The 27960-nt window shown below is 37.4% G+C and overlaps 1 protein-coding gene across 1 annotated transcript in view; it reads right to left on the bottom strand.

The window, feature by feature from the left end:
• Positions 1–131: 131 nt before the first annotated feature.
• Positions 132–27960, bottom strand: part of LOC128938246 (collagen alpha-1(XXVIII) chain-like) — a 34232-nt gene continuing 6403 nt past the window's right edge. The window contains exons 7-36 of the mRNA XM_054278392.1: positions 27473–27499; positions 27150–27194; positions 26494–26538; positions 25802–25855; positions 24977–25045; positions 24221–24289; positions 22374–22442; positions 20118–20186; positions 19616–19684; positions 19464–19532; positions 18213–18281; positions 16922–16993; positions 16271–16339; positions 15554–15625; positions 14635–14703; positions 14144–14212; positions 12377–12445; positions 11296–11364; positions 10776–10844; positions 9319–9387; positions 8551–8619; positions 7678–7758; positions 6646–6681; positions 5499–5535; positions 4813–5370; positions 3978–4171; positions 3302–3389; positions 3128–3217; positions 1604–1792; positions 132–343 (exon numbers count right to left, since the gene is read on the bottom strand). Of these exons, the coding sequence (XP_054134367.1) occupies positions 132–343; positions 1604–1792; positions 3128–3217; positions 3302–3389; positions 3978–4171; positions 4813–5370; positions 5499–5535; positions 6646–6681; positions 7678–7758; positions 8551–8619; positions 9319–9387; positions 10776–10844; positions 11296–11364; positions 12377–12445; positions 14144–14212; positions 14635–14703; positions 15554–15625; positions 16271–16339; positions 16922–16993; positions 18213–18281; positions 19464–19532; positions 19616–19684; positions 20118–20186; positions 22374–22442; positions 24221–24289; positions 24977–25045; positions 25802–25855; positions 26494–26538; positions 27150–27194; positions 27473–27499 (2835 nt within the window). The remainder of the gene's footprint in view (positions 344–1603; positions 1793–3127; positions 3218–3301; positions 3390–3977; positions 4172–4812; positions 5371–5498; positions 5536–6645; positions 6682–7677; positions 7759–8550; positions 8620–9318; positions 9388–10775; positions 10845–11295; positions 11365–12376; positions 12446–14143; positions 14213–14634; positions 14704–15553; positions 15626–16270; positions 16340–16921; positions 16994–18212; positions 18282–19463; positions 19533–19615; positions 19685–20117; positions 20187–22373; positions 22443–24220; positions 24290–24976; positions 25046–25801; positions 25856–26493; positions 26539–27149; positions 27195–27472; positions 27500–27960) is intronic.

The following is a 27960-nucleotide window of genomic DNA, read 5'->3' on the forward strand; positions in this document are numbered from 1 at the left end:
ATCTGGAATGACTTGTAAACTGTATCCAAATTTTAATTGCAGTGCCCTGCCACTTTAAAATTAAAAAAGACCCCAAGAAACTGCAAATAAGATTCATAAGGAAAAAAACTTGTCCTGTGGTACTTCTTCCCCTAAAGCTTGTCCCTGGGTTGGCGAGGAGCCCGTTGCACCCATTCGGAGATGGACACCAGCTGGATGAAATACAGCAGCGGGCGGGAAATGCCCCGAGCTCCCTGTGGGCCCGTGACGAGAGGGGCTGAGGGTTCCGAGAACACAAAGGGGGAGGGTGTTTTAGTTGAGGCCAAACTCCGCTTTTTGTTGGTATGCTTGACGTTACCATTTGCTCAGGGAAAAAAAAAACCACGCAAATCCAACTAAAATGATCAACGAGTGCATAATCTGAGATGTTTGGCCTTGTTAAGGGCTGTGGCAGAAATCCGGTTGTGTTACGAGAAGCACACGACACAGTGAATGTCATTTAGCTGTGATGTAAGTTTTTAGTCCTGTAAATGTACCATAATCCATTTTCTGTCCTGGCAGTAAAACGAAAAATGTTTTATTAGAAATAAGCTTTAAAGTATATTAAATAACAGGAAATTCAACATATATAAGCAGATATAAATGTAAAAAGTAATTTTACAGTGGCAGACAATAAACTGTGCTGTTTAATGTTTTAAACATAAGTTTAAATAGTTAGGAAGATGAAAATATTAAAATACATTTAAAAATTAGACTTGGCTTTCAGAAGAGAAACACATTGGAAGGACCATTTTAGACATGAACTAACCCAACACAGTAATGCCAGTTACTGGTATATTCACTCACAGAAATCTGTCAATGTGTTTTAACTGTAATTGTCATGCATCTTGGCTAGCTCATAAAAACTGAGGAGAGTTTACTGAAAAAAAAAAGATGAAATGTACCTGTGATGTGCTTAGGGAAGATGGGTAACTGAACCACCTCCCTGTCTTGGGACCCAGAGAGCATGTAGACCACAAGTTGATGCATTTGTTGTATTTATCTGTATTAAGTAGTACTCTGCATGTCATTTGGAAGTTGATGTTTTGTGCTTTAGATAGTAAAATACTATTTGTGAGAATAGTTTCATTTAAAAGAAGTGAAGCTTTCATTGCAGAATCCATGCCAAATATTAGATTTCCATAACAAAGGGAAAAAGACTTAGATAATGACCATAATGACCAAGGATTGGTTTCCAAAGCAATATATGTAGTTTAAAATAAGATCTAGTTAATGATTGTGCAATGCTAGTATTTAAACCTCTAGGTAAAGGAAGGGCAACTGCTATGACAAATGCTACACTGGTCTAACTATAACTGAGTAAAAAAGGAAATTTTGTACTCTTGATACTGTTGAAAATTTGCTATTTTGTTATAATCCCTATGCCATAGAATAAATACTAAAAATATTTAAGTATGCTTGCATAGGTAGACTTTTTTTAGTTAGTGGGCATGTGACTTCATAATGTTAGCATTCTATAAATTACTTGGTTTGATTTTAGATACCACGCTGGATACTTGATAAAAAAGCCAAACAATCAATAGCTTCAACCTCATCATTTTTTATTGTAGAGACTAATTGCTACCTCCAGAAAAAACTACGCAAGCCTGTGTGCATTCCTGCTCAGACTCAAAGCGGTTGGCATTTCCATGGCAGCCCCCATACCAAAACTGAGCACAGGCATTGGCTTGTGTGTCATAGTACCATCTGATCGTGTAAGCACGGCACGGCCCTTGCTCCAGCCTCAGCTTGCAGCGCAGGCCCACAGGACTTTCTAAAATGAAATAAAAGAGGAATAGAAACCATTCAGTTTGCAAAAGTCAATTATATTCCATAGATTTTACCTTTAAAACTCTTACTTTGGTTTTTGTTTTTTTTCCTGCTAGTCTTACACAATAGTTTAAGATTCGCTTTTAGTTCTAAAGATGTTAATATTGAAGACAAGTTATAAGCGCATCTTGGTAGTCAAATAAGCTGATCCTTTACTGGCATGATTCTAGTAATTCCAGAAATAAAAGTATTATGGCTCCACATACAAAAAGAACAAACCATATGAATATGATAATTTTAAAATGTATTTTTTTGAAATCTGACTACATTCAACCAGTCTTGTGAGCAAACTGAAATTTTAGCCTAAGAGCTCTAAGCTAGTTGCATCTGCTGCATCCTTCTGTATTACATTAATTTTCCTTCTGGTGTGGGAGAAGGGACATTAAATACTCAGAAGAATATAAAACTCTTGTCTTGCTTTTGTGTGATATTTGTGCTACTTATCCAGTAAAATGGTAGGAATCATGTACATAAGTTTTGAATTTAAAACTCCTACAAATATGGGTTAGAGGACTGTGACATACTAATTTAGTCTCACTCACCTTAATAACATCATGAGATAGAAAACAGTTTTCTGTGAAGTTTAATGTTGTGACTAATATTCAGTCTTTTGCAACTGGTGTCTTATCACTTTTTTGGAAAACAACATTAGTGCCAAAGACTGAATAAGTCATGTCACTGTTCCCAGGAAACATTGGGAACATATTTCTATCGCTCTCTTCTGTTGCTCCATCAAAATACACTATTACTGAAACTGAAAATGCCCCAAATGATGAACAAAATACATTTGGACATTTCATATAAAAAGAATCAATCCTTTAAGTACTCAGCTAATTATTATACTTAAAATGACTAAACACTGTTTTTTTCCTATTGCTCCTCTGAAAGAGAAAACCATTCTTTCTGTCCAATTCTGAAATCATTGTCTTTGCCTTTAATGAAGTCTCCCTCTGTGTAGACTGCCCCTCCTTGGCTGACAAATGACCTGCTGACTGGCCCACCCTCAGTGAGCATTATGTTCTCCTTTTGATGCCCTTAGGAGCTCCCTCTCAGGTTGTAGACAGCCTTGCTTTTGCTTTAAGTGGAGCAGTGGGATCCAGAACTTGGAAAGACAAGAACTGCAACTAGATCTGTTATAAAATCCTGAAGCAACTTCTCTTCTACATCACGGACTCACAAAGTCTTTGGGGAATGGAACAAAATTACTCTGACTTAAAGCCTTATTAAAAGTTAGTAGCAGGCAAAGAGGTAACAAAATGAAAAGTGATCTGTTACCCACCAGGTCTTGGTGTGGGGCCTGCAGTTGAGAGAGATGATGTTATACCTTTATTGGATGGTGGTTGTTTAGGTGAAAATAATGGTAACACAGCTGCAGGTGAAAAGGATCAGAATGAGACATTGATTTTTCGTCAGCCCAAAATGAAAATGAAGAAATGAATGACAATAGAAATACCTCTGGTGTTTCCTGTCAGCAGGGTTGGCTGTTGTTCTTCATCTTGTTCCTCTTTGTAGGCGTCATAGACTACAGGAGGTACGTTGGTCTGAAATGAGCATTTGATTTTTTTTCTTTCCAGATACTGTGAAGTGTTCCAAAGTGAACAAGCCCTCCATGTGTTTTTCCTTTGCATTTACCCTGACTTCAGTGTTAAAAACCAGAATTTCAACTTCTCCTGGTTGGTTTACCAGGAAAGTTGGCATATCTAAATGTTGGATAAATATTTTTTTTTAGTTGAGCTTTATGGAAGTTTATTTATAGACTTAAAATTATAATCTACAATTGAGTTCAATTACTGTTCTTAGACTTAATTATAACAGTGTAATTGCTTTTAATATTGTTATGATTCACACTGTGGCACAAATATTACTGTATTAAACAAAGGAATCCTTGTAACAGTATCAGGAATAAGTTATAGCTATTAGTTAATTGCCTGCATGCAACATCAGAGCTCTTACTCAGAACAACCAGCTCTGAGCATACCAAGTTAAAGCACCTGTCCTGCAGAAAATTAGGGGAAATGGTATAAATTATGTTAGGTGGCACAGAAAGATAGATACTTTAAACTTCTGCTGAATTTTCATACCGGAGCTGATGGTTGAGGAAGATGGCCAAGACTCAGAGGACTTTCTGCTGTAGATACTCTGAGTGTCTGTGCTGAAAGTGATTGTCTGTTACCATTGTTCTTCTGAAGTATGTAGTGTAAAGAACTTGGAGATACTGACTGGAACGATCGCCCACTAATGCTTGCAGCATTTTCATTGTGGTTGTATACAAAGGTGCCATGTTCATCTTCACAAAATTGATTGACTAATTTGGACTCCAGAGCTGTTGAAAAAAAAATTAGAAAACATATCATAATGAGAAATTCAATGTATTCTTAAAATTTGGATTACTTATATATGTCGCTAATGTGCATGTAATCCAGAACTCCTTCAGATTGTTTACACACATCTAAGAAGATTATTCCAGATTCTTTGGAGTATGTTCTTTTTGGTCACAAATTTGCCAGCATGTAAGTCCTCTACATGGTAGAAAATACAGGGATCTTAGGTAAGGGTGTTCATCTAAGCTTTGTAATAACTACTATTTGTTAATGGGAAAATAATTGTCTACCTTGCTGCTGTGAATAACCACATGAAAACGGATTATTTCCCCAGGAAGTGAACAAGTAGCATTTATGACAATGGGTTTCATTCTGATTTACAGTCAGATTTTCAGTGTATGAGCACTTATTCATCTTAGAAAACTTGTTTAAGCAGCTGTTTTCCTGTACTGGGTGACTGACATTCCCCATTGGCACGTTGCCCCATAATGTGACACCACAAACAAAGGGGATCCGTGTGTCTAGATTCCTATTACTTTGCAGCATCAAAGCATACCCACAAAGGTAATGCTTCTCTCCCAGCCTGCCCCCTTGTGAGAAGCATCTGATGATATAAGGCAGAATAAAAGGTCACTGGACGCACCTGGGAGGGTGTTAAAGTCATCAATGAGATACATGTGCTCTCCATCTGGGTCTGAAGCAATCACATTCAGCTCCCGCACAAACTCAGCCTGGGTTGGATCTGAAGTATTTACGATTCCTATGGCGTACATTTCGATGTTTGCTGCGTGGGCCTCTCGAACAACAAGATCTAGTTTTACAGCTTCTCTCTTGTCTGTTTGGCCATCTGTTAGCACAATAGCCACTTTCCTCACCCCTGCTCGAGCACCAGAAAATCCTTCCTGGGTTGCTTTGCGGATGGCAGTTCCTGTGTAAGTGCCTTCTCCCATGTACTGCATTTTTCTAATTGCTCGCTTGACATCCTGGCGGGTTGGGTACTTGTTGAGCCCAAATTCTAGCCGAGCTTCTAAACTGTACAGCACAAGGCCAACTCTGGTAGCATTTCTGCCTACAGTTACTCTGTCTACTAAAGCAGTTACAAAGTCTTTGATAATCTCAAAATTTTCTGGTCCCACACTCTCAGAGCTGTCAATCACAAATACAAGCTCCATAGGAATTTCCTTACATTTAATATTGCAACCTACAAAGGAAAAATAAAAGAAACCCAGATCACAATGACTTGATTTGGCATGCTTTAGGAAAAGAGAAGAATGCAAATGTAATGAAAGAAATACAGAATTTGAACATAAAGATTTCCTGAGTCCTTACCACATATCTCTTTAATTAATTTAATGACATCTTCTCTCTGGATGTGAAAAAAATTAAATATTAAAATATTTTACAATTTGCCTCTTTTAAATGAGCTATAATTTTAACACTTACAAATATTTTGTTTATAATCAATATTTGTGTCCTACAGTGACGTAGAAAAATCTTACTGTTTAACTTCCAAACTTGGGAATGAGTTCCACGTGTTACAATAAACTATTTCATATGCATACAGGAATCAATAACTTGATAACACATTAACATCTCTATCTAAAACAATTAACTCCTGTTATTTTAAAAAATGTTTTGTGATTAATTGATTCTCATTTAAACTGAAAGGCATATATATTTTAGCATCTGCATAATATGATATCCCTTTTAAATGTTGTGGGAGCAGAGAAATAGACGCAACTTTAGGAAGCATTGGATTGCTTGTAGTGAGCTGACATATGCCAGAGCACCAGTACAGAATGGGAGTTGTCAGCCCTGATGTACCTGGCCCACAATTACCAAGCCTTCATCAGCACAAAACCCCAAAACTGCTGCCTTCAGAGCTGTCTGTCAGAGCAATGAGGGCTTCTGTGGCACCTGAACAAAGTGTTTCTCAGAGCAATCATTTGTTACATATTTTGAAGTGCATGACAGGACTCATCTGACATTGAGTCAATCTTTCAAATACAACCTTTTGCTACTGCTTCTCAGCTTTCATCATAACCTGTAGTAATATTTATATACTTACTGACATACTTTGCTGAATTTGACTCAAATGTGGTACAGGCTTAGCAGAAATATAAATAAGTTCCTAGCATGATAGACCTTGACAGGTTTGAAGATCTTTGCTCTTTATACTCCTAAATACTTGAAAAAAAACCTTCCTGCAGCAAGTTCACACCTGAGTGATCTAACACTAGCTATAAAAGAACATATAGCAGAAAAATACCTGAAGTCACCAGGAACTTTTGATTACATTTCAGCATAAAATAAATTAGAAAAAATCAGAAATCTTTGAGTTGGTTTCTTTCTATATTATTGCTGAGTCGGCTTCTAATCAGAAAACTCTTTCCAAAATAATTAAAAGGCCACATTTCATCTGATAGTGTTGTTTATATCTTGCTGTAATGAGATTTAAATAATGGAATTTGCTTACTGTTAGGCCTTGGTCTCCCTTTGGTCCCATCTTGCCCTGTAACAGTGATTGCTAATTAAGTTATTGCAATTAGATAGTAACATTGTAATTCAGAATACAACTTCATCAATACCGTTATTAGAATAATATTTTTCCAATAGAAAGTTAAACTAGAAAACGTGTGGTCCTGATGCACGTGCACGGCCTTGTGCATGTAGTACCTGCAGCCTCCTGAGGAGGTTTGTGAGAAGTGGATGACCTCAAGTGTCCCACTGGGTCACTGACTGTCAGTTGTCTCTCACTGCTGTCCTGGTTTTGGCTGGGATAGAGTTCACTTAGTCGCTGGTTAGTGCTGTTTTGGATTTACCATGGCAATCATGTTGATAACACTCTGTTGTTTTGGTTGTTGCTAAGTGGTGCTTACCCACAGTCAAGGACTTTTCAGTTTCCCATGCCCTGTCAGTGAGAAGCTGCACAAGGAGCTGGGGGAGCATGGCCAGGCCAAAGGGATATTCCACAGCATGGAGGGCACTCCCAGCACAGAAACTGGGGGAGTCAGCTGGGAGGGGCCCATGAGTGCTCAGGGGTGGGCTGGGCATCCATCACAGGGTGGGGAGCAGTCTTACTGGGCTTCACCTGGCTTTTTATGATTATGACTATGGTTATTATTATAGACTATTATTTTTATAGGTTCAGTTATTAGACTGGTTTATATCCATCCATGAGTCTTTGGCTTGTTAGGTGTTTTTTTTTACTTTTTTTTCTGATTTTCCTCCCCATCACACCAGTGTTGGGGGGTAGACGATCGAGTGGCTGTGTAGTATTTAATTGCTGGTTGAGTTCATTACAGCTGCCTTTAGGAAGAAACCACATCCATCTGGGCAGTGGGGTATTAATCAAGTAAGTGTCTTCTTTGTGCTTTTAAAGTTTTTAATAGTTTCAGTTTCTTAAATGTTTCAGATTATATGTAATTCAAGAGAAAGAAGAACACACAACCCAACTTTGTTTCTGAGTGGTTTACAAAAACATCTTCGATAAGCCTGAGTTACTCACAGGTTCTCCAGATAAACCAGGGTCACCCACATCACCTTTTTCTCCTTTTTTCCCCTTGTCACCTGTAGCTCCTCGATCTCCCTTTAAAACCATGGTGGTAAGCAGACAGAAATTGTAAGTCAGCTTTTGTTACACTTTTCAAATTTCTCTGTCATAGCCTTTGTTGAATGCACATTAAGGTTGTGACATAAGTGAGACATCTTTGTTAGAGATCATTTAAATAAATTGGGATTTTGTGAATTTCATTAATAACTTGTAGTATTGGCTAAGCATTTTTATGGAAAAAAATACATGAAGTGGTTTGAACAATGAAGCATCTCAAACAACTACATGCAGACTGAGGGGTTTTATGGGCTATTGCATGATGGAAATTATTATCTGTGCCTTAGAAAAATAAGAGAAATAGAAAAGAAATCTAAAGGTGTCTTTAGAATGAATAAAGGGAATATCACTCTGAGAAACCTTTTGGCCCAGAAAAGGTGTTTGGCATAGCAAACAGGTGTATCTTGGTTTGATTTTTAGTAGACTATAGGACTTAGTACAGCCTTTCTGAGCCATTGTGATCACATCTAAAAACTGATTCCAGCCCACTGTTCTCTTTTTCTTAAGATTGATTTAGTTAAAATATTTTGCATAGCAGATAGGTGAGAGAAAGTAATATGAAATCTAATATTTGTTTTAATAATAAAAGAATAATACAACTTCTAACGACAATATAACTTCTAACAATAACATAATCTTCTGGTGTCTGGGGCTCCTTTTACACAGAATTCACATGCCTTCAATGAGAACTGACTGTAAAAGATCATTTGGAGTGTGTTGGCTTCCATCTAGGGCATTATCTCACTATTATCTCTGATTTAGACATCATACCTTCTCTCCCAGAAGCCCATCTCCAGGGGGGCCTCGTGGTCCTGGCATTCCTTGAATGCCTTGTTCCCCCTAATGATAAAACAGGTAGTGATATTAACCCTTTGTAATCATTCATGACACTGTAATTTAAAATGTTCAAAGAGAAAGTTTTTTAAACTGCATTTTAACTAGGATCTTGAGGCACTTGAGACAATGTAGTGGCTAACTTATATTTCTTAAATACTTCAGTATAAAGATACACAATATTGAAAACACATATGATAATTATTGGATTTAATTTTAATTTGATTGCAATTTTTTTCCACTTTCCATCCTATTTTATACCTTCTCATTTTGCCTTTATTTCTATCTTTTGTGTCTGTCTCATCTGACTGATGCTTTGGGTAAAAGTGCATATTACAAGGCAGAATTAATAGTACTCACATTCAGGATGGAGGCTTTTTCTCTACTGAATAGAGTGGTAGTACACATAACTAATTCAGACTGTTTCTGTGGGCATGAGAGTTGAGGAAGAGGGAGTGGTATTTTTAATTTTGTAAAGGTATCTTTAACTGATAAAAGTTCATTCTTCTTTCCTCAACACACACATGCTCGGGCTAGTTTGCAGCAGCAGACAGAACATACTTTGCAGGTGCTCACATTATCCTTCTCATTTTCTAGCCTGAGGCTCTCTGCACATGAGAAACAATGTGAAATCTCCTTAACACCGTGATGGTCAGATTGGCCACTCAGCACAGGTTAAATATTGAAGACTCTGAGTCTTTTTACCTTAGTTCCTTGAATGCCTTCACCAGGAGGTCCCAGAGAGCCAGGTGGCCCTGGGCGTCCTATGCTTCCCTAGAGGATGTTCATAATAAATACACAAAAATTTGTTATACCACTGTGTAATTTCTTGTCCTTCCTCTACCCTCAAACATGTCTTTTTATAAGTAGTGGGAATCAGGCTGGTTTGCTCTAGCTGAGAAATACTCTTTTTGGCCTTTGTCAGATTTTAATAATCCAGTTTATACTTTGAAGGAGTCACTTGGCTTAATACTTAGTGAACATGAATCACCTTGCTGTTGGAGATATATGCTGCATTGAAGGATGGATTTTATTGGTGCCACATGGGGGACTCAATTAAAATTTAGGAGAAGATTATTATTGGTTTTTTTTATTTTTTACCACCATTACACAGCAAGACCTATACATACACATACTAATGTGGCATTGCAAAGAAACACTTGTTGCTAATTTATAAGCTAGTTTTCAATAGAACTCTAGGAAAAATGTTCCCATTCCGTGTTACTCACAGGAAGCAATCAAAACCCACACAGTACATATTAATTTTATGTCTGTACTGCTATTCTAGTAACCCTGCATGAAATCCTCAATTTCCTCATTTGTGAGGGTCTCATGGACATGCTGTCTCTTGGTACTAGTGCTGCCTGAGAAGGTGCTTTGCTTCACCACTGCTTTTCTCTGGACACTGCCTTCCTGCCAATGGCAACTGGATCTCAGGGACCTGTAAGTCACAGTGTGCAGGTAACTCCTTATTATGTTGCATAATCTTTGCATTTGACATTGTTGCGTTCCTTTAAATTTACATTCAAACAATTCCTTTTGTATTCAATAGACTTCTAAAACAGCTGTAGAAGCATGAGAGTTTCCAGTTTGGGAGGTTTCACAGTGAAAATTGCTTTTTATAGTTACAGTTATTTTTAGGCCTTTGTCATGGTTACAAAATAATTACAAATATAATCCTTTTTGCAGGGATCAATCCTCATACTGGATATTAGATGATTATTTGATTTATACAATAAAAAAGAGGATTTAATCCCAGAAGAACTCAACAGTAGTGCCTATAGCTGTAACAGTAGTATAGGCAACACATAGTAAGTACTTGCCTGGCCCTTAATTCTGACCAATGCTAGGTCTGAAGAAATTTTTGCCACTCTGTTGCAGTTAATGTCTGCAGGACCTAAATGTTTTGTCACTGATCTTTCACTGCTTGGTTATCACCTTATCATTTATCATATGCAGCCACAAGGAGGCCATGGCTTATGGCTAGTCACCAGAAATACTTTTGATTTTCTACAAAATAAAGATTATTTGTTGGATTAGTTGTTTCCAGTGAAGACAGAAAACATGCAGATGTCTATACATAATCACGCATTTGTATAGTATACTTCTCCCCCCATTTTAGAAATTAGACAAAGAGAAACATAGTTGTTTAAATCTCTTACTTTTGGTCCTGGCAAGCCTTTTCCTGGGGGACCAGCGGGGCCAGCTGGTCCTCTACTACCAGGATCACCCTGAAAGCCAATACTTTAAGAAATAAGTAGTGAATACCAAAGTTTAATGTATCTCTAGAACTCCAAGCATCTGTTACACCAGATGACAAAGAGAAGAGAACTATTGAACTGTGCAAGTCCAAACAATGCTAACCCAGGGATATTGCTGGCAGGACAGTGAAGTTATTGGGGATAAACACTGGCTGGTGGTCTAAATGTATTCAAGTCAATTATGCACAGTTACACAGGAATTACAATTCCCATATTATAAAATGAACTCCAGATTCTCCAAACAAAAAAACCCACAAAAACTCCACAAACCTAAACCAAAAAGATCTACCTTTTATATACTGAGAAGAAAGTTAAAGCTGGATTAAATAGGAATTCTGACTATGATCTATAGGTAGGAATTGTATCTCTATGAAGTAGAGTATGCACAAGCATTTGCTTTTCTAGAACTTGAAGCCTGTACCTTAGGTCCTGGTAGTCCAACTCCATCTGGGCCTTGCTCACCGGGAATCCCAGGGAGGCCTGGCAAGCCCTGAAATTGTATGCACAGACAAAATATAAATTTAATTTACAGCTACATTGACTACATGCATTTGTTAATATTTTCATGGTAGTCTTTATATTGTCTCTTAATGGGATCACTGTGATCTGCAACTGGTTAAACTTTACTCTGATATGCCAGAAGTAGTGTCAGTAGCATTTACAGGTGTGTTGCATGTCATGCAGGGGCTTGAATGTGTTTAAAGGTAGAGGGGTCTAATATGGAGAGGCAGTTGCAGAAGCAGTTCTTCATTGGGTTGCACAAAAATAGCAGGAAGTATTATAAATCAATTTCCACGTTGATGTTTGTTAATTTTGGTTCCTCAGTGTGGCACTTTTGCTTGTGTTTAGCATAGGCAAATGCAAGTATGTGTGCTCCAAACTCCCTGCCTGTAGCCAGCAATATTTCTGAGCCTTCCTCACTGCACAGGCAGGAAACTGCCAGGGCTGGTGGAGCACGCTGAGAGCAGACTGGATGTGTGACCTCAGCATTGCACACATGTGCAGGGAAGGGAGAAGAAGGAGCCTTTTCTCTTTGCACCTCTTTGAAGGGATTGGTTATATCTACCAATAAAGGCCTCTGTAACCATTAGTTCTGGCTCTTTGCACACCAGTTGCTTTTTCAGTGGTTCTAGGATGTATATGGATCCAGCTGCTTAGCTAGATTGTATTTTCCTGTTTGGGAATAAATTTTGGATGGTTGGGCAGAGGACAGGACCCTGCAGGAAGATTTTGAGGGAACTGATTGAAACGTCAGTGATACTTTGGCAAAAAGAACCCGCCTGGAATATGTTACAGGGTGTATCAAGAGGACAGGGATGAAGATGTGCTGTTTCAGAGAGAGATTTCATTTTATTCTGTGTTGAAGTGCATTTCCACAGTTGAGGAGTTTTAGGCTTTTAGACCAGCAAATCTTTCCTAGCATGTCAGACATGTAGGATAACCCCTTAGGTGTAGCACTTATTACTTCCCAATTCACATAAAGGAAAAATCTGTAAACTTACAGGTGGGCCAGGATAACCATCTCCTTTTTGCCCAAAGGGCCCAGGGGGTCCTGGGAGGCCTTGGTCACCCTGATGAAGGCAGGAGAAACACCCGAGTGAATGCCAAGACAATTGCTAGCAGGAAATTATCCATGAAAGTCAAACTCACTTGGCAAATATAATTTGATTTTATCTGTCTATTGGCTAATGTATTTTACTATGTGAATTATTATTTTACATTTATTTAATCCTGGACTAAACCAGTGACATTTAATAGTGCTCATGATCTACACTCCTGAGTCACTAATTTTAATATTTTTCAAGACCTCTGCTGTCATTTGTGGCCTACTTATAAGAAGAAATTACTTTAGTTGTATTTCTCATATATTTATCATAATTTGTTCTAGAATTCTATTTTCCTGTAATGCTGTGGAACCTCGTTAAACCTTTGGAGTATAACAGGATCTTCCTATGGGAAATGTACAACTAAACTCCTTTCATGGATCCAGACAGCTGGAGTATCTCAGGAACAGATTTACCAAGAAAACTCAGAGGACCCTAACCCTCCCAGCCACACTGGGGGGTGCAGTGAGTTGCTCAGTTGCTATAGAATGGATGGTCAAGATTGCATTTGTTCCTGTAGCTACCCAAAATATGGGCATTTCAAACAGTGGCAAAAAAAGACCCATGCAAAAATAACTTAAAAAATTAGGTTGTAAAAAGCTTTACCCTTTATGGCTTTACTCTGTATGCTTGTGTGTCTAAGAACTAAACAAAAGCAGAACCACTAATGCTGACAAAGGCAGCAAGAAGTGAAGAATGTAGTCACAGAAACATGCAGTATTGCCCAATTGAAAGAGCTTTGGGGGGCTCAAGGTTGAGGGAGAGAGACTTGCAACTCTGAGCAAAGGATATGTTTCCAGTTGATTAATTCCTGTTAGATCCCCAGAAATGGGACAACATGAAGTTCTCTGAATTGACTGTTCTATACCAAAAAATTATGTGATTCCATCAGCATATTCTCTTCCTGATGAAAATAAATGTAAAAATCTTGAAAACCACTGACTGATCAAAAAGAAATAGAGATTGTCACATGTTTCTCATGCTTCAGTTACTCTGTTCAGTTCACTCAAAGAACAAGGGATTAGGGATGTATTCAAAAGTACTGTCAATCTCGCTAAGAAAAAAAGGTGGTGGAGGGGCAGGCAAGATCCAGTATATTTGGAGAAACACAGGTTCGTATGTCCTGAGTTTGTTGGTCTCCAGACAAAATCTTTGCTGAAATGAAGAGTGGCTTATGAAAGTTGAATCTAGGTACCACTGAGGCAGTGGTAGATGGAAGCCATTAGAGATTAGCTACATATTCATGATCTTCTTACACTAGAACCCCATCTTATAAATGTTATGAAGTTAACCCTGAAGTTATGAATGAAGCAAAGGAGCCTGGCTGAGAAAAATCAGCTGCTTGCTAATGAACATGTAGGCTCTTGTAAGCAGGGTTAATGGGGTGTTCTCTCTGAATCCACATCAGCTAGAAACAGTCATTCCTCTCCTGGTTCTCTGCCATCTGAAGGGTTACAGTTACAGACTCTGGAGGACTGACCATCCATGGTTTTCCAGCACTGCAAATCCTTCTACTCTACCAGAGTTGTAGGACACACACATTAACTGTGGGACATTTCAGTGGAACACTGTGGCCATCCTAGGAGGTTTGTTGCTGCTTCACTGAAATCCTCCTGCCTTATTTTACAGTTGTATCAGAAATCAGTTTAACAATTTAGGAGCTACCTTTGCCCCAGGAAGCCCAAAACCTGGTTCTCCAATGGGTCCAGGAAGACCAGGAAACCCAATGTCACCCTGCAATGAAGAAAATAAATCCTCTGCTTACATATCTTGTTAAACACCACAGGCTGTGGGTTTCTTTTATATAAATTCATATATAATGAACATAACAGCTAATTTTATTTATTGCTAATGCAAACATTAAAAACACCAAAAGCATAAATGAAAATGAAAGAGTAAATAGAAAAATACAAAGAATAAACTAAGGTGCTTTGATATCCAAAGTTATTCAAAATAAAGAAATGAACAAATGTAGGTCACACCTCAAGCTGCCACAAAATTAATACCAGGGCACAGTGGTAGCTAGACTGGATGCAATCCAGAGGAAGTTTTAGTTGACCTCATAAGGCTGGAATTGTTGACACAAATATTAACATAGCCTACTTCAGCTTTCACCCTGGGTTTCTAAGCACTAGGAGATGGAATGTGGATGGTACCTTTGGTCCAGGCACAGATCTTCCAGGAGGGCCTGGCATTCCAAGACGTCCTGGTGCACCAGGCTCTCCCTGCAGTGAAGGTAGGAGAGAAAAAACAGTGGATTTTTCTGAAAGTGAGCATGAAAATCACACAGAGAAAACATTTATGCAACAATTTACATTTAATTCCATTAAAATTTGATTAGAATTTCTAATAAGTATTCTATGCAGAGATCAATCTATCTATTTGGGGAACTGATAACTGTTTTCTCCATGGAAATTAGATTCTTCTCAGTCACTAAACAAACATGTTTGTAGAAGTCCCTTTCTTAGTGTATTCAAGGCTTGGTCCACCACATACAGTGCTCAAGACTCCCTGCCCAGCTGGGTAGGTATACTGAAAACATTTATACATTTTTGTTAGAGTAGATTTTTAAAAATGTATCTTCCAGTTTACTTTTTTGCCTCTTTTTCATTTTTGGGGAAATACTCTTGTGTGTATAAATAGCAAAAGAATAAGGAACTGGAGGATAAACCTGGAGTAGCTTTCATTAAGTATTGAGTATTTTAACAGAAACTCCAAGTCCATAAAAGAATGTCAGCCATGAGTCAGTGTAAGGGAAAATAAGGTCCTGTCATGTATTTATATGCCATACACCATACTATCGTCTCAAATATTTCAGTATAAAAATAACAGTATGTAGCTTTACATTTTCCAAGCCAACAGGGAAGCAATATGGGAAATGCAAAGGGTTTTAAAAAACACTGCCAGTTGTTGGTAGGGATCATGGGGATTCTTGCTAAGAGAAGCCTTTGCTGAACTTTTTTGAAATTATTTTTTTATAAAGCGAGTTCATTCTAGAGCAGTTGTTTCTGAGATCTGGAACAATGTACAGCTTTGGGAGAGTATTTTACACATATAACACAGTAATAAACTCACTTTAGCTCCAACAGGTCCAGGCATTCCTGTTGGTCCTGTTAATCCACGTATTCCTCTCTGTCCTTGATCTCCCTACAGAAATGGAAAAGACATGTCACACATGTCAAATAATTTAAGAATGTATTAACTGAATTCAATTGTAAATGTCAGTGAAAGATAGCAAACATCTATTTGTAGGTGGTGCACATGAGCTGTTCCTATTGCCTTCACTGGCAAGTCAGTTAATTCTGCTCAGGAATTGTCTCCAAAAGTGTTGGATTTGTACAATTAAAAAGGCATAGATTTCATCCAAAATTAAATACATCAGTTTACCACAGAATACTGTGAAGGAAATAAAAGCCAAAAGGAATCTTAAAGGTTGAATAATTGCAGCTTAAAAGCAAGTTAAGTAATTACCTTAAAAAGATAATAAGGAAAAGAATCAAAACAGGAAAATATAATCCAGCTGCTAGTACTTGGTTCTTTTTTTAATTTGAAGGCAAATAGGGCAAATCAATTAATCACAAAGAAAAGCTAAGAATATTGTAAAGTTCTGAAGGGAAAACTGCTGTTCAAGCAGATTACTGGGCTGTAATAATTACAACAAAAATGAAACAACTATGAGTCCAGAATAATATTTTTTGTTACTTATATTGGACAAAAAAAAGAGAAGTCTTTGCCAAAACTATTCCTGGAACATTCCAATTTTGAGTGACACCTTTAGTAAGAAATCCTCACCTTTTCCCCCTGTATTCCAATCCCTGGAGCACCTTCAGGACCTCTAAGACCAGGCAACCCTGGTTCACCCTTGAAGAGAAAAATCAAAGGAGTGTCTCAGAGCACTGCATGGACATGGTGCAAGACAAACTTGGCATTCCCTTGAATAAGTTCATGAAGACCATGGACCTTTCAGAGTCAGTGACAAAACTCCCACTGCTGTCAGGTGTGTCCAGGGGCTCTTTCCCATATTCAGAAGTGAGCACTGTACAGCTCCATGTGGAATGTGAGAAGTGGCACATTTCCTGAGAGACAGCTGAACACTGAGTATATAACCTTAAATTCTGAATCTATTAAAAAACACAGTCAGAAGCCCAATAAAGCTTGCCCATAGCCATTTTAGTGGTTTCCCTCCTGAGCTGCAGGACATTTAATGAATTCCACAAAGCACACAAGAGTAAACAAGATAAGGCAATGCCCCACCCCAAAACATTAGAAAAAGTGAAGTTTTTCCTAAAAAAGTATATTCAAAAGAGATTTTTTTTCTGAAAAAAAATGTGGTACTTTTCCCCTTGTCCATGAACACTCTCTCTTCTAGGTTTGGGTGTCAGCACAGGGAGAATGGCAATGCTTGGGGTGAAGCAGATGGACTGCAGAGAGAGATGAACCAACCTTTTGTCCAGGGGCTCCATCTTCTCCTGGAAGACCAGGCAGACCTGCCAGTCCTGAAGGCCCTGGATCACCCTGACATCAGTAAAAAGTAAGTTCTTCTATTAAATGCAGACTCAGTATTATTTCTTCTCTGAATTAAGGAAATCTATTTAATTTTTTTTAACTTTAAATATATTTGTAGAAAACATTTATGCATATGAAGTCTTTTTTTATGAAGACAGTTCTCATTACTTGGTTCTATCCTACTGTCTGATTGTTTTGAAGTGTGCATTTTATCTATGCAATTAAAATTATTAGCTGTTACTGATTCAGCTTCTTCTTAAAAAAGAATGCAATCATTTCATTAAGTGGCAGCATTTGAAGGAAATATCAGATATAACTGACTGTGGCACAATGACTGACATCTTGCTGATGAATATTAATGAAATCATTAATTGATGAAATCAATTAATGTCAGTGGAATTATCATGGCCCTATTGTGTAAGATTCAGGAGCCTGACCTGGTTTTAGATGAATTTGGGGTCAAATGGGTTCAATCAGCATTACTGTATTTTGTGAAATTAAAGAGAGACATTGAATAATTTTTTTTTTCCAGCCCCTGTCACAAATCCCTAACAAACAAGAGCAAAACCAGGATAGCCTTGTGCCTTTCCACTGTCACAAAAGTACTTTTTCATTGATTCCCCTATTCTATGTTAATCAGGCTGTTAATGCCATAGGGACTGGGTACTGTTTGGGCACTTCAGCACTAAGACAATCTGGTTACAGCTTCCTCTCCTCTTAGCAACTCAGCTGTTCTTTCTGTCCACCAGCACAGCTTGTGTCTTTTATGAAGGTGTGAGGATGTAGCTGCTCTGTTTCCACTGTATTCTGTGTGGAAAGGGAGGGAGCACAATAACCACTGTTCTGGGCTTTTTTTCACCTCTCTGCTACAGTGTAGCTTACACTTGGGGCTGTGAGTTCTGGCAGCTGTTTAATATTCTGGATGGTTTTCTGCGCAGAGCTGTAGGTGAGCTGTGTGCAATGATGACTTGAGCACGAGCCAGGCAGGTGGAAGTTTCCAGTCACCACAAATCTTACTATTTTTTACAGAACAGGGGTATTTAAAATGCTGCCATATCTGGAGGTCATTGAAACTCTCTGTTAAAAATTCAAAATACTAAGAATCTAAAGAATCTAAAAGTTATTTCTAAGCCTGTTTTTATGTGGCTTCAGAAAGCATACTCAGGAAATATAAATTTATAATCCAAATGAATAAATAGATTAAATAATTCCTCTGTTAACAATGTACCTTAGAACCAGGTTCTCCAATACCTCTTTCTCCTGGCACTCCAGTCTCTCCTGGCAAGCCTTGTTCACCCTTAAACAGATATTAGTTTTTAACAGCATTATTATGAAAACTATAAAAGCATATGGTTCATTGTGTAAATTTTAAGAAAGATTAGTGTAATCTTGTCTGTAGTAAGAAGTGTTAAACCCTTGGTCACAAAGATTGGCAATTTGCCTCATGTTTTGAGCTGTCACCAAGGAGCTGTTAGTGGAAATTATTAATGCTGTAAATCTACACTTGTATGTCCCTGGAATCTTTCCTGCCAAAGAGCTGATATTTCAGGAGCATATATGACATCCAAAGACAAATGGTTTTTTTACTTTTTAGTAGTGGTATTCATATCCCTGCACAGTCACTTAAAGTGTAAGAGGTGATACTTGATTCTGCAAAGTTCTTTACTTGTCACAGACACTTGACCCACTTACATCTCTAGTTCTTTTATACCATGCTTTAATAGCCTTAAGTCATTCAGAAATTTGTCACATCTTTCAGAAAATTACTTTAAATCTGCATTCCAAACACCTCTAGGGTGATGTCTTTCATTAACAGTTCTGTATTTTGTGAATCAGTTAAGGCTAAGTTATTCTGAGAGATTTTACTACTGAAAGACTACTGAAAAAGTAGTCTTCCTTGCACCATGGACCATTTTTAACATCTAGATATGTAGAAACAAATTCAGGTGAGACAATAGGTAGGAGAAGTTGCAAGGAAGGCAGTCAATCTCTAATGTATCTATGTATGTATTTATCTGGAATGGAAACAGTACAGTGAGAATAAAAGATGATATGGAAATTGGGAAATTGGGATGGTCCTCTCTTTTAAGGGCAGCTAGTTTTTGTAACAGGTTTACTGCACCTCCACGTGCCATGAAGAAACAACAAGCTGAAGGCAGACAACCCTCAGTGGAAGTGTATCAGGCAAAGTGCAGCTCACTGTCTGGTATGTGGTACCTGAAAGCTTCAGTGTGAGTCAAGCAAAAACCTAAATAAGTAGCCATGGCTTTAGTTTACCAAGGCTTTTCAGTGGAGTAGGATCTGCTGTGTGGTTTATAATATCAATAAAGAAAATATTTTCCTGCATCTATGTCAATACTTAGATTGGTTTTCAGCAATCCAGTTTAATGTAAATATTTACAGAGATAGACAATTTCTTGATCATGAAACATAATGATAAAAACAGCACAGTCACTTTTACTTCAGAAAATTCCCTGACCTTTGGTCCAGGTATCCCATGTCCTGGTAGCCCTCTAGAGCCAGGTGGTCCTTTTGGGCCCTCCACTCCCTGAGAAGAGTAGTTAAGTAATTATTAAAAAATAAAATAGTCTCTGTTATACACTGAAGTGTGGGGTGAGGGGACAATTGTACCTTTTCTCCTTGAATTCCAATTCCAGGTAATCCAACTGATCCTGGTAAACCAGGGGGGCCACACTCACCCTGGCAAGCAAAGTACAGTAGCTTAGTTGTGCAAAGATACAGAAACAATCTGGGACAACTCTCATGCTAGTCAGTACATGCTGGCTTCTTCTGAAGTCAGTAAAGCTGGGGATCTGACCTTTTATCTTTCACACAAGCATTTAGTCCCCACTGGTTCAGTTGCAAACAACCTCTAGTCTCTTTTCCCCTTTTTAAACCTTAACTTTCACACAGAATCAGATGCTTTTTCTAACATCTTCTATTTTGATATGAGGAGATATTAAAATGGGTTGGGAGAATTTATTGGGCATAAATCTCGACTAAATACCACATTATCCAGTGTCTTTTATGGGTTCCTTGCCTCATTGTACCTTCTGCAGTGAGTATCAACCCTGTATTCCCTGTATAGGATTTATTTGCACTCCATTAATCCCCTGGTGTATTTATTGCTCACCTTTTCACCTTTTATGCTGATGCCTGGAAGTCCGCGAGGGCCTTTAGGTCCATCAAAGCCACGGTCTCCCTACATGAAAAAATAATAAGTTATTAACTGTGGAGACACACAGCTGTTCTCTCTGAAGTAACTAGAGACAGTGTTTTCTCTGTCATAATGAAAACCAAAATGAAAAGAACCAGAAAGCTGCTCCTGGATCTGTGTTCCAGGATACCAAAGAGATTATCTTTTCAAAAGAGTTTGCCCTGCAATTTGAAATTGCTGAATTGCTGATGAAAGAGCTGAACAAGCTTCTTTTTTATTTTTCTGCCCACCTCAATTACTTAAGGTCCTGTTCTGCTTCCTCTCAAATCAATGGCAAAGCCACAGCTGATTTAAAAGCCTGCAGGGATGAGTATTGAGACTAACTAAAAACTGAATTCTGCTTATTTTTTTTTCATGGGTTAATCTCATTAAAGTGTGGGTTAATCTCATTGAAGTGGGGTAATTAGGCTCTGGCTCCCACTAAGCATTTGCCAGGATGAAGACAGGTAGACTGTATTGTTATAGAAGTTTATTTGTAAATGTCATTGTCTTTCTAAATGTTCATTTACAAAATAGTGGTCTTGGGGAAAGTGCCAGTTACTAAAAAAGCTACAAATATTGTGCTTTTCTGTACTTCTCTTAATAAAACATGTAGAGGCAGATGTCAGGTTGTTTAAATAGCAAAAAAATCACCCAAGACAATAAAATTACACCCCAGACAGATCTTTTCTATCCTTAGTAACCAATTCCATAATTTTAACTTTGACAGAAATTCCTTGTGAGGATTTGTATTTAAAATAACATTCTTTACTCCTGATGCTTTAGAACATCTGCCTTCATTATCCTTTTTAGTAAACTGTGAGCTTGTAGTAAAAAGACTTGAAGAAAACAACTGCAAATTTGCTTAGATTAACAAATCACCAGTTTAAAATGTGTTTAAAACCAAAGAACTGACATGCTTGGCAGCCATAGATTGGATTAGAGATACATATCGACTCTGTGCTTGGCTCCAGGTCAGACTTGGCAATAAAAAGTAGCACATTTTTTATAGAATGAAGAGTTCCAATAATGCTGACAGAATGTCTCTTTGATTATTTTATTCTGCCTATTCATCTCAACTGCTTAGTAGTTTTGGTTAGATTATGCATTCATCTGTGCTTGTTCCCACTGTGCCCTGTTGCTGTGTTTTAGTTACTAGTTGTAGTTTTTCTTCCCACATGAATTGGTATTTCAGTGGCAATTCAGTGATTTTGAAATGCATTTTCTTCAAATTGTATTTTTGTTAGTTTTCATTCATGAGATCTGCTGAGCAGATACAAGCCATCAACAAAGAGGTTAAATAATTTCTATAATTCATCATCATAAAATACACACTGGATGTTTGAAGATATTATGTTGCTAGCAGCAGTTAAATTTCAGCCTGGCTGACAACAGTATTGTGCCAAGCAGAAATCCTAAGATTTTTAGTGAAGGGCTACTCTCACAGAAAATCTGATTTTTAGTTGGGCTCTGCCTCTGTGAAACCAATTTTTTATTGTTTTCTCAAGCAGAATTGGTGTTTGCATAAAAATGAGAAAACTGTTTAGTTGCTCATTTAGTTCATGTATAATCTGTAACCAAAGGCCAGAGCAACAACTCAGCCTAGGAGCGGCTTTTCAGTGGGCAGCAAAGGAATCTTCTAGCAAGTCCATCCATGTAGTACAACTACCACTCTCATTACTGCCGCTGGATCTGCACATTAGTAGCAGCACCTTTCTTTTCCAACAAACTGAATTCAGTCTTCTGCTAAAATGCATACACAATGTCTGAGGTATGTAAGAAGCTTAGAAGCTGTCTTTATAGTGACAGTAAAGATCTCTATATAAGGATTAAGAAAAAAAACCAACAACAAAATGCTAAATTTTTCATCTAGGAACCTTTTAATGGTGCTTTATTTACAGTCAAATGCTTTAGGCTGTTTTAAAATTATGGAATTCATTCCAGACTTAGATCCCACAAATCAAGCATCAGGTAAATTAAATATTGGTTTTACAGGCCCCAAAGGCTAGCTATGCCTACAAGTCATGTTTGAACCAAGTGAATTTCATCAAAATATATTGGCTTGTTTGATGGAAAATCTTAATATTAATTTACAAGATACTTTCTCAGATTCCTGTGCGTTCTATGGACTTGTTTTGGCATGCACTCATTTAATGGTGCTGCTCTGGTCTTAAAACCCTTTGACTGTTTTACCTTTGCTCCTGGAAGCCCTTCTCCTGGTGAGCCTCTTTCTCCTTGAACACCTTGTGGTCCTTGAGGCCCCTGTTAACAGAAGTTTAAAATGACCTGGGATATGTATTAATCACTCAGATGAACAGTAGTGTATTCTATGTCACTGTCTGTTATAAGCAGGTCTTCAGACCTTGGTGTAGTTACAATCTGTTACAGTTAATGCAGTAACACAGCATTCCCAGTGAGTAAGTGATGAGCATTCTGGCCTGCAGCAGTAACAATACCCTTCATGTTCCTAAGGAATCACAAGTTATATAGATGAAATTTCTATTCCTTACATTTTGGAAACTTCACGCCCTAAATTTCCATTTTATAAATTCTTGCTAATCCTTATTAATGTATCAGTATAATCATGAGAGACCGAAGCTGATTAAAGCCCATGCAGAGTAATGCTGAAAGAAACAAAGCTGTAGAAAGTTTTGACTGTAATTGGCAGAGAGAGAAATGGCATGCACTTCCCTTTTTGAAAAAAGATCTGATAGAAGCACAAGGGGAAAATGACAAAAAAAATGCATGTCCAACACCTGTGCATATTAAGCCTGCTTCACTGTGTTTTCTTGCATCTGTTTTTAAAAGATTTTTACTCAGATTTATTGCCTGGGGTTACACATACATCACAGAATGCTGATAAATTTGTCTCTGCATAGCCTAAATATGCTTCTCCTTCTGCACAGAGCTTTAGAGTCATTCCTAAGGTATAGATATTTGGACTCAATTAAGCCATTAAAGTTAATTTCTTTTGAAGCAAAGAAACTTCAAAATAAATAAAAGAAGCATATTTAGAATATTTTTTTAAAAAAATCAGAATCTCTTGTTATAGCAATATTTTTTTGCCTAGGAAAGATTAACATCACAGGCACCTCTTCCCCCACAGAGTGGGTCTTGGCTCTGTGGTGTTACTGAAAGGACGGCAAATGTTACTGCCCTGCTTGGACTGACTGCCACCACCAGCCTTATTTGTAATGCTCTTCTCCTTGGCCTCTCCAGCAAGAACTCACTGCTCTCCAGTAGTGTATTTTCAAGCAGGTTTGAAATCAGTGAGTTCACCTACCAAATGATGAGTCTCTTTTTCATAGGAGCCCCTTTTATGAAATGTTTATTCCAAATTTTGCCTTGTCAATGGGAAAAAGGTACTTGTGAAAAAACTGAACAAAATTTCCCGTGTGGTTGCACTAGAAATCTTTCATCCAGGTGAAGAGAAATGAATTTAAGTCTGCTGTACTGTAAATAGCTCAGTAAAAGGTGCTGCCTGATATTTAGAGAAAAAGGACCATAAAATTGACATGCTGGTTTTCTGAATTACCACAAAGAGATGGATTTTACAATGGCCAGGAAGAGGAAGGGAAGGAAAAGCAGGAAGAGACTTCAGAGCCAAACCTACTGTACATTCTGAAAGTCTCTTCCTCAAAGCCTCGAAGCCATGCTGATGTCAATGTTCTAGTGATACTGAAAAGCAGTCAAATTCAAAGTTATCACATAGGGACTTCACACCATTAAATCTATCAGGAAACAGATTTATTTATATATTTGTGTGGTTTTGCACCAGATGTTATATTTTCATACCCGTTTTGGGGATTTGATAATTAGAAAAGTTAAGAAATTGGAAGCATTTCCAGTTTATTGAGGGAAACAACAGTCAGACAACATAATATGTATAAGAGTGAGAAATGGTAGAAGAAAGAAAAGAGATGGTATAACTTAGCACACATTTTCTTGTGTGCTAAATCTTCCCCATGTTTATGGGGAAGCATTGATAATTTTTGCTTTCTGTCCTGCTTTCCTCTTACCAAATTAAAAAACAGACATACCATGAATCCTGGTTCACCAACTCCAGGTGGGCCAACAGGGCCTGGTCTTCCTGTCAAACCAATGTCACCCTTCAAAAAAAGATGTACTTTGAATATGTCTGATTTAGGAATTTTTATGTGTGCAGCATATAACAACTCATCAGCCATTCTGTGCTGGAAATATTGGATGTAGGAGATTACAGGAACAGCAGAGGAAACCTGAGTGTCCTCAGAGTCATACACCATATGAGGCCCAGCAGGCTTTGAACTGGGGCAGTGTCACAGCTTTAGGGGAGAGGTCAGTTCTGCATTTGACAGAAGAAAATGTTGAGTCTAAAAAGTCTAAAAGATTCATTATTCCCTTCATGCACACAGTCGTGTATCGCTTACTGTCCCTTCCCAAGAAGTCAGTATTATATCTTCTATCTTGCAGTTTCTGTTCTTTTTTTGCCAGTCATCTAAACCAACAAGCCTGTTTTGCACAGATTAATTTCTGTTTAAGACTATGAATTTGTTTTTACCTAATCATACTCTTCTTGGTAGTTTATGTCAAGCATAACGACTACTGTAAAAAAATCCTTTAAAGTATATACTTAAAATGTACTTTTTGTTTGCAACTGTTTGTAAACAGTTCTGATAACATACAAAATACCTTTCCAGTACCACAAAACCACATTTATGGTCTTGAAGTTTCTTGTGAATCAGCAAGTCTATTAGCTCAGCTGTCTTGATCCTTATCCTACAATACATGCTATACAGAATATGAGATTTTTGTACCTTTGGGCCTGGCAGTCCTACTCCAGTTTCTCCAGGCAAGCCAGGTGGCCCAGGGAGACCTCTTTCACCCTTTTAAAGAATGAAAAGAAAACAACTTTGCTTATAAATTGGTGTTGAGGAAAATCAGTTTAACTCACATTGTAGATTAATTTTTAGTGCATCCTGAATTTCAGCCCATTGGAATTGTCTTCCACAGTATTTTATCTGTTCATCCTTTCAGAGCTTCCAAATTCCCTTGTAATAATTCATCTTGTACAAAGATGAGACTAAACAAAAGGAAAAATGTTTCATAAAATGTAAGTCTTGACACTCAGCTGTTCTGTGTATCACTGTTGGCCAGCTGGTGCAAAGAAGATATCAAGAGAGATAACAAATAATGTCCCTTGTATGCTTATTTTCAAGTTTTTCTTCAGGACAATATTCCTTTTGAACTACAGAATTCTTCTTGAGAATGTTCAGTCTCAAAAAAAGGCTTGATTTGAGATGCCAAACAGAATTCCTGTTTGGCACTTCAGGATAAAAGTTTTAAATTGAAAACTGAGGAAGTTCAATGCTAAGTAGTATTCTCTGACTCTAGCATATTTTAAGTGTTGATTAATAAAGATGGGAGTTGGATTTGGACCTGAATTCAATACAAAGAGCAAAGTAATAAATACCTTTGTTAAGAACCTTGTAGAATACAAAAAGTACACAATTTGCTATCTGTGTCAAGTTAAACTGCATCCACTCTAAGAAGGGTATAGAATATAAGGATAAAATCATAATTGTTGTGAGGCTATATTGATACCTTTTAACATTAATTAAGAGAAATACAGCAGTTCTTGCCTTTGATCCTTGCAGACCTTCAGGCCCTTGATCTCCAGATTGTCCTGGCAGACCCTGTTGAAACAGGAGTGGTTTCAATGAGATTTTTCAAGCTTTCATAAAAAATCACAGCTTGAAAAAAATTTATTATTTGCTGAAGTCTGCATGAAAAGAAGAGTTTTAAACACAGCAGAACTGAGGCTTTGTTTTGTGATGCATGTACATTTTTAGTTACTCAATCCAGTGGGAACTGGTTCTGGTATTTGGGGAGAGAAATTGGCTCTCCCTTTTTTTGAGTACAATTAAAGGTAATGTACAGTCAAGATGTACTGAAATATCTATGATGGGCTAAGCTTCTTGGCCATTAGTATGAGAGAACTGGGATGACAAGAGACTAAATATTCTTCATGTACTTCTTGAGGAAATGAAATAGTTAAGACACTGAAAGAGAAATGAGTGTTTTTGGTTTTTATGGAAATGTATTTGCTGTGGTCTTTGAGACTGGATGAATTGTAAGGATGATTTATTTGTCTAGATTGCTTCTCCAAATTCTTATTAATTTTGCTATATAAGAAGATAGATTTTGGGTGCCTTGAACTCAGCAACTCTAAGATTCCATGTCAGTAGGGTTATGATATTATTTCAGATCATTGAATCCCAGGGAACCAGGTATTGTTGTTTTCATAGCTAGTTTTTCTTTTTTTTTCTTTTACCTGTATCCCTCTTACTCCTCTGGGGCCTACTGGACCTTCAGGGCCCTGAAAGATAAGTGAAAAAAATTATATATTTCTGTATTTTTAGATTTTGTCAAAACCACTTTTAAGGTAACTTTTTACTAAGGTATCTTGTTTAGGTATCTTTACATTAAAATCAAAACTAAATGTAAGAGAAGCTCAGCAGCCACAAAATATTAAATAATTTTTTTAAATTGACTGGTAATCAAGATACAGCATGACCAGTAATTCAGGATTAAACTTGATTTGCTCTATTTGAAATATTTAAAGCAATTATGCACTAAATCTTAAAGACTGGAGTAAGAAACCTTGTTTTCATTGTTATGTCTCATTACCTTTGCATACTATTTCAAGCCTTCTGCCTCTGTTAAAGTAGAGATTTGCCATTGTTTTAAAAAGGCTCAGCCTTGGACCCTAAGAGGAATCATATGAAAATGTAGAAAGAGCTCAGAAAGTTAGTAAAAATGGTGTCCTTGCTCACTACGTATTTTAAACCTGTCAGATGTCAATTTCCCTCAGCCTTAGAACTAATATATACCTTAAATCTATCATCATGGTTGCTATTCAGGGAATTCTAATTTTTTTGGTGGTTTAACTGTATTTCTTGGAAACATAACAACTTTGTGGCTACTTACTCTTTCTCCTTTTATTCCTGGGATTCCACATTCACCTCTTTCACCCTGGAAAGGAATAGGAATAAATACTTATGAGTTTCATTGGCATATCATCCTTATTCTCCAGGTGCTTTAGTTGAAAACCTAAATGTTATTCTATTCAGGACATCATATAGCAATTGTGCTGCAAGTTCACTGAGGAACAGTTACATCTTCTATTACAGCTTGTGGAGCAGCTGCTAAAATGATGTTATTGTTCCTTACTAGTATTTAAATGAAATACAGCACTATATATAATAAATAACCACAAAGATGCAGGCATCAATTCTGACTAAAAGACATACCTTCTCTCCTTTATATCCAGATTTCCCCTGGGAAAACAAAAAAGCAAAGCAGGTTGTGACGGTACATAACCCAAAAGTAGGAACATGAGTATTGGCTTCCTTAATATTCTACTCTCTTCAGAAAAATAGCATTTCAAATAGAAAAGATGACTCTGATTAATATGGCAATATGATTCGAAGTACTGTGCCTTTTAGTCATGGCAGATGCTGTTGTATGGGTAAATAAATTGTATGAATGTATCATTTTAGACTGGGATTCTGGCGATGTAAAAGCAGATCAAGTAGAGTTGGTATTTCCATCTTAGTGAAAAACATGCAAAAATAAGAAAACAAGAAAAAGATACTAATTAAAGAGGATGTACTGAATAAATAAGAAAGCATAAAGTAGAGGGATTCATATATAAATGCATTCAGAATTATGCACTAAGAGACTTGTCCTGCACTTACTTCCTATATGTATTTAATTCAAATTTTTTACTGCTGTTATA

The sequence above is a fragment of the Melozone crissalis genome, unplaced genomic scaffold, assembly GCF_028551555.1.
Source record: "Melozone crissalis strain CALT ecotype California unplaced genomic scaffold, PUWL_Pcris_2 ptg000023l_1, whole genome shotgun sequence".
Classification (NCBI taxonomy): domain Eukaryota; kingdom Metazoa; phylum Chordata; class Aves; order Passeriformes; family Passerellidae; genus Melozone; species Melozone crissalis.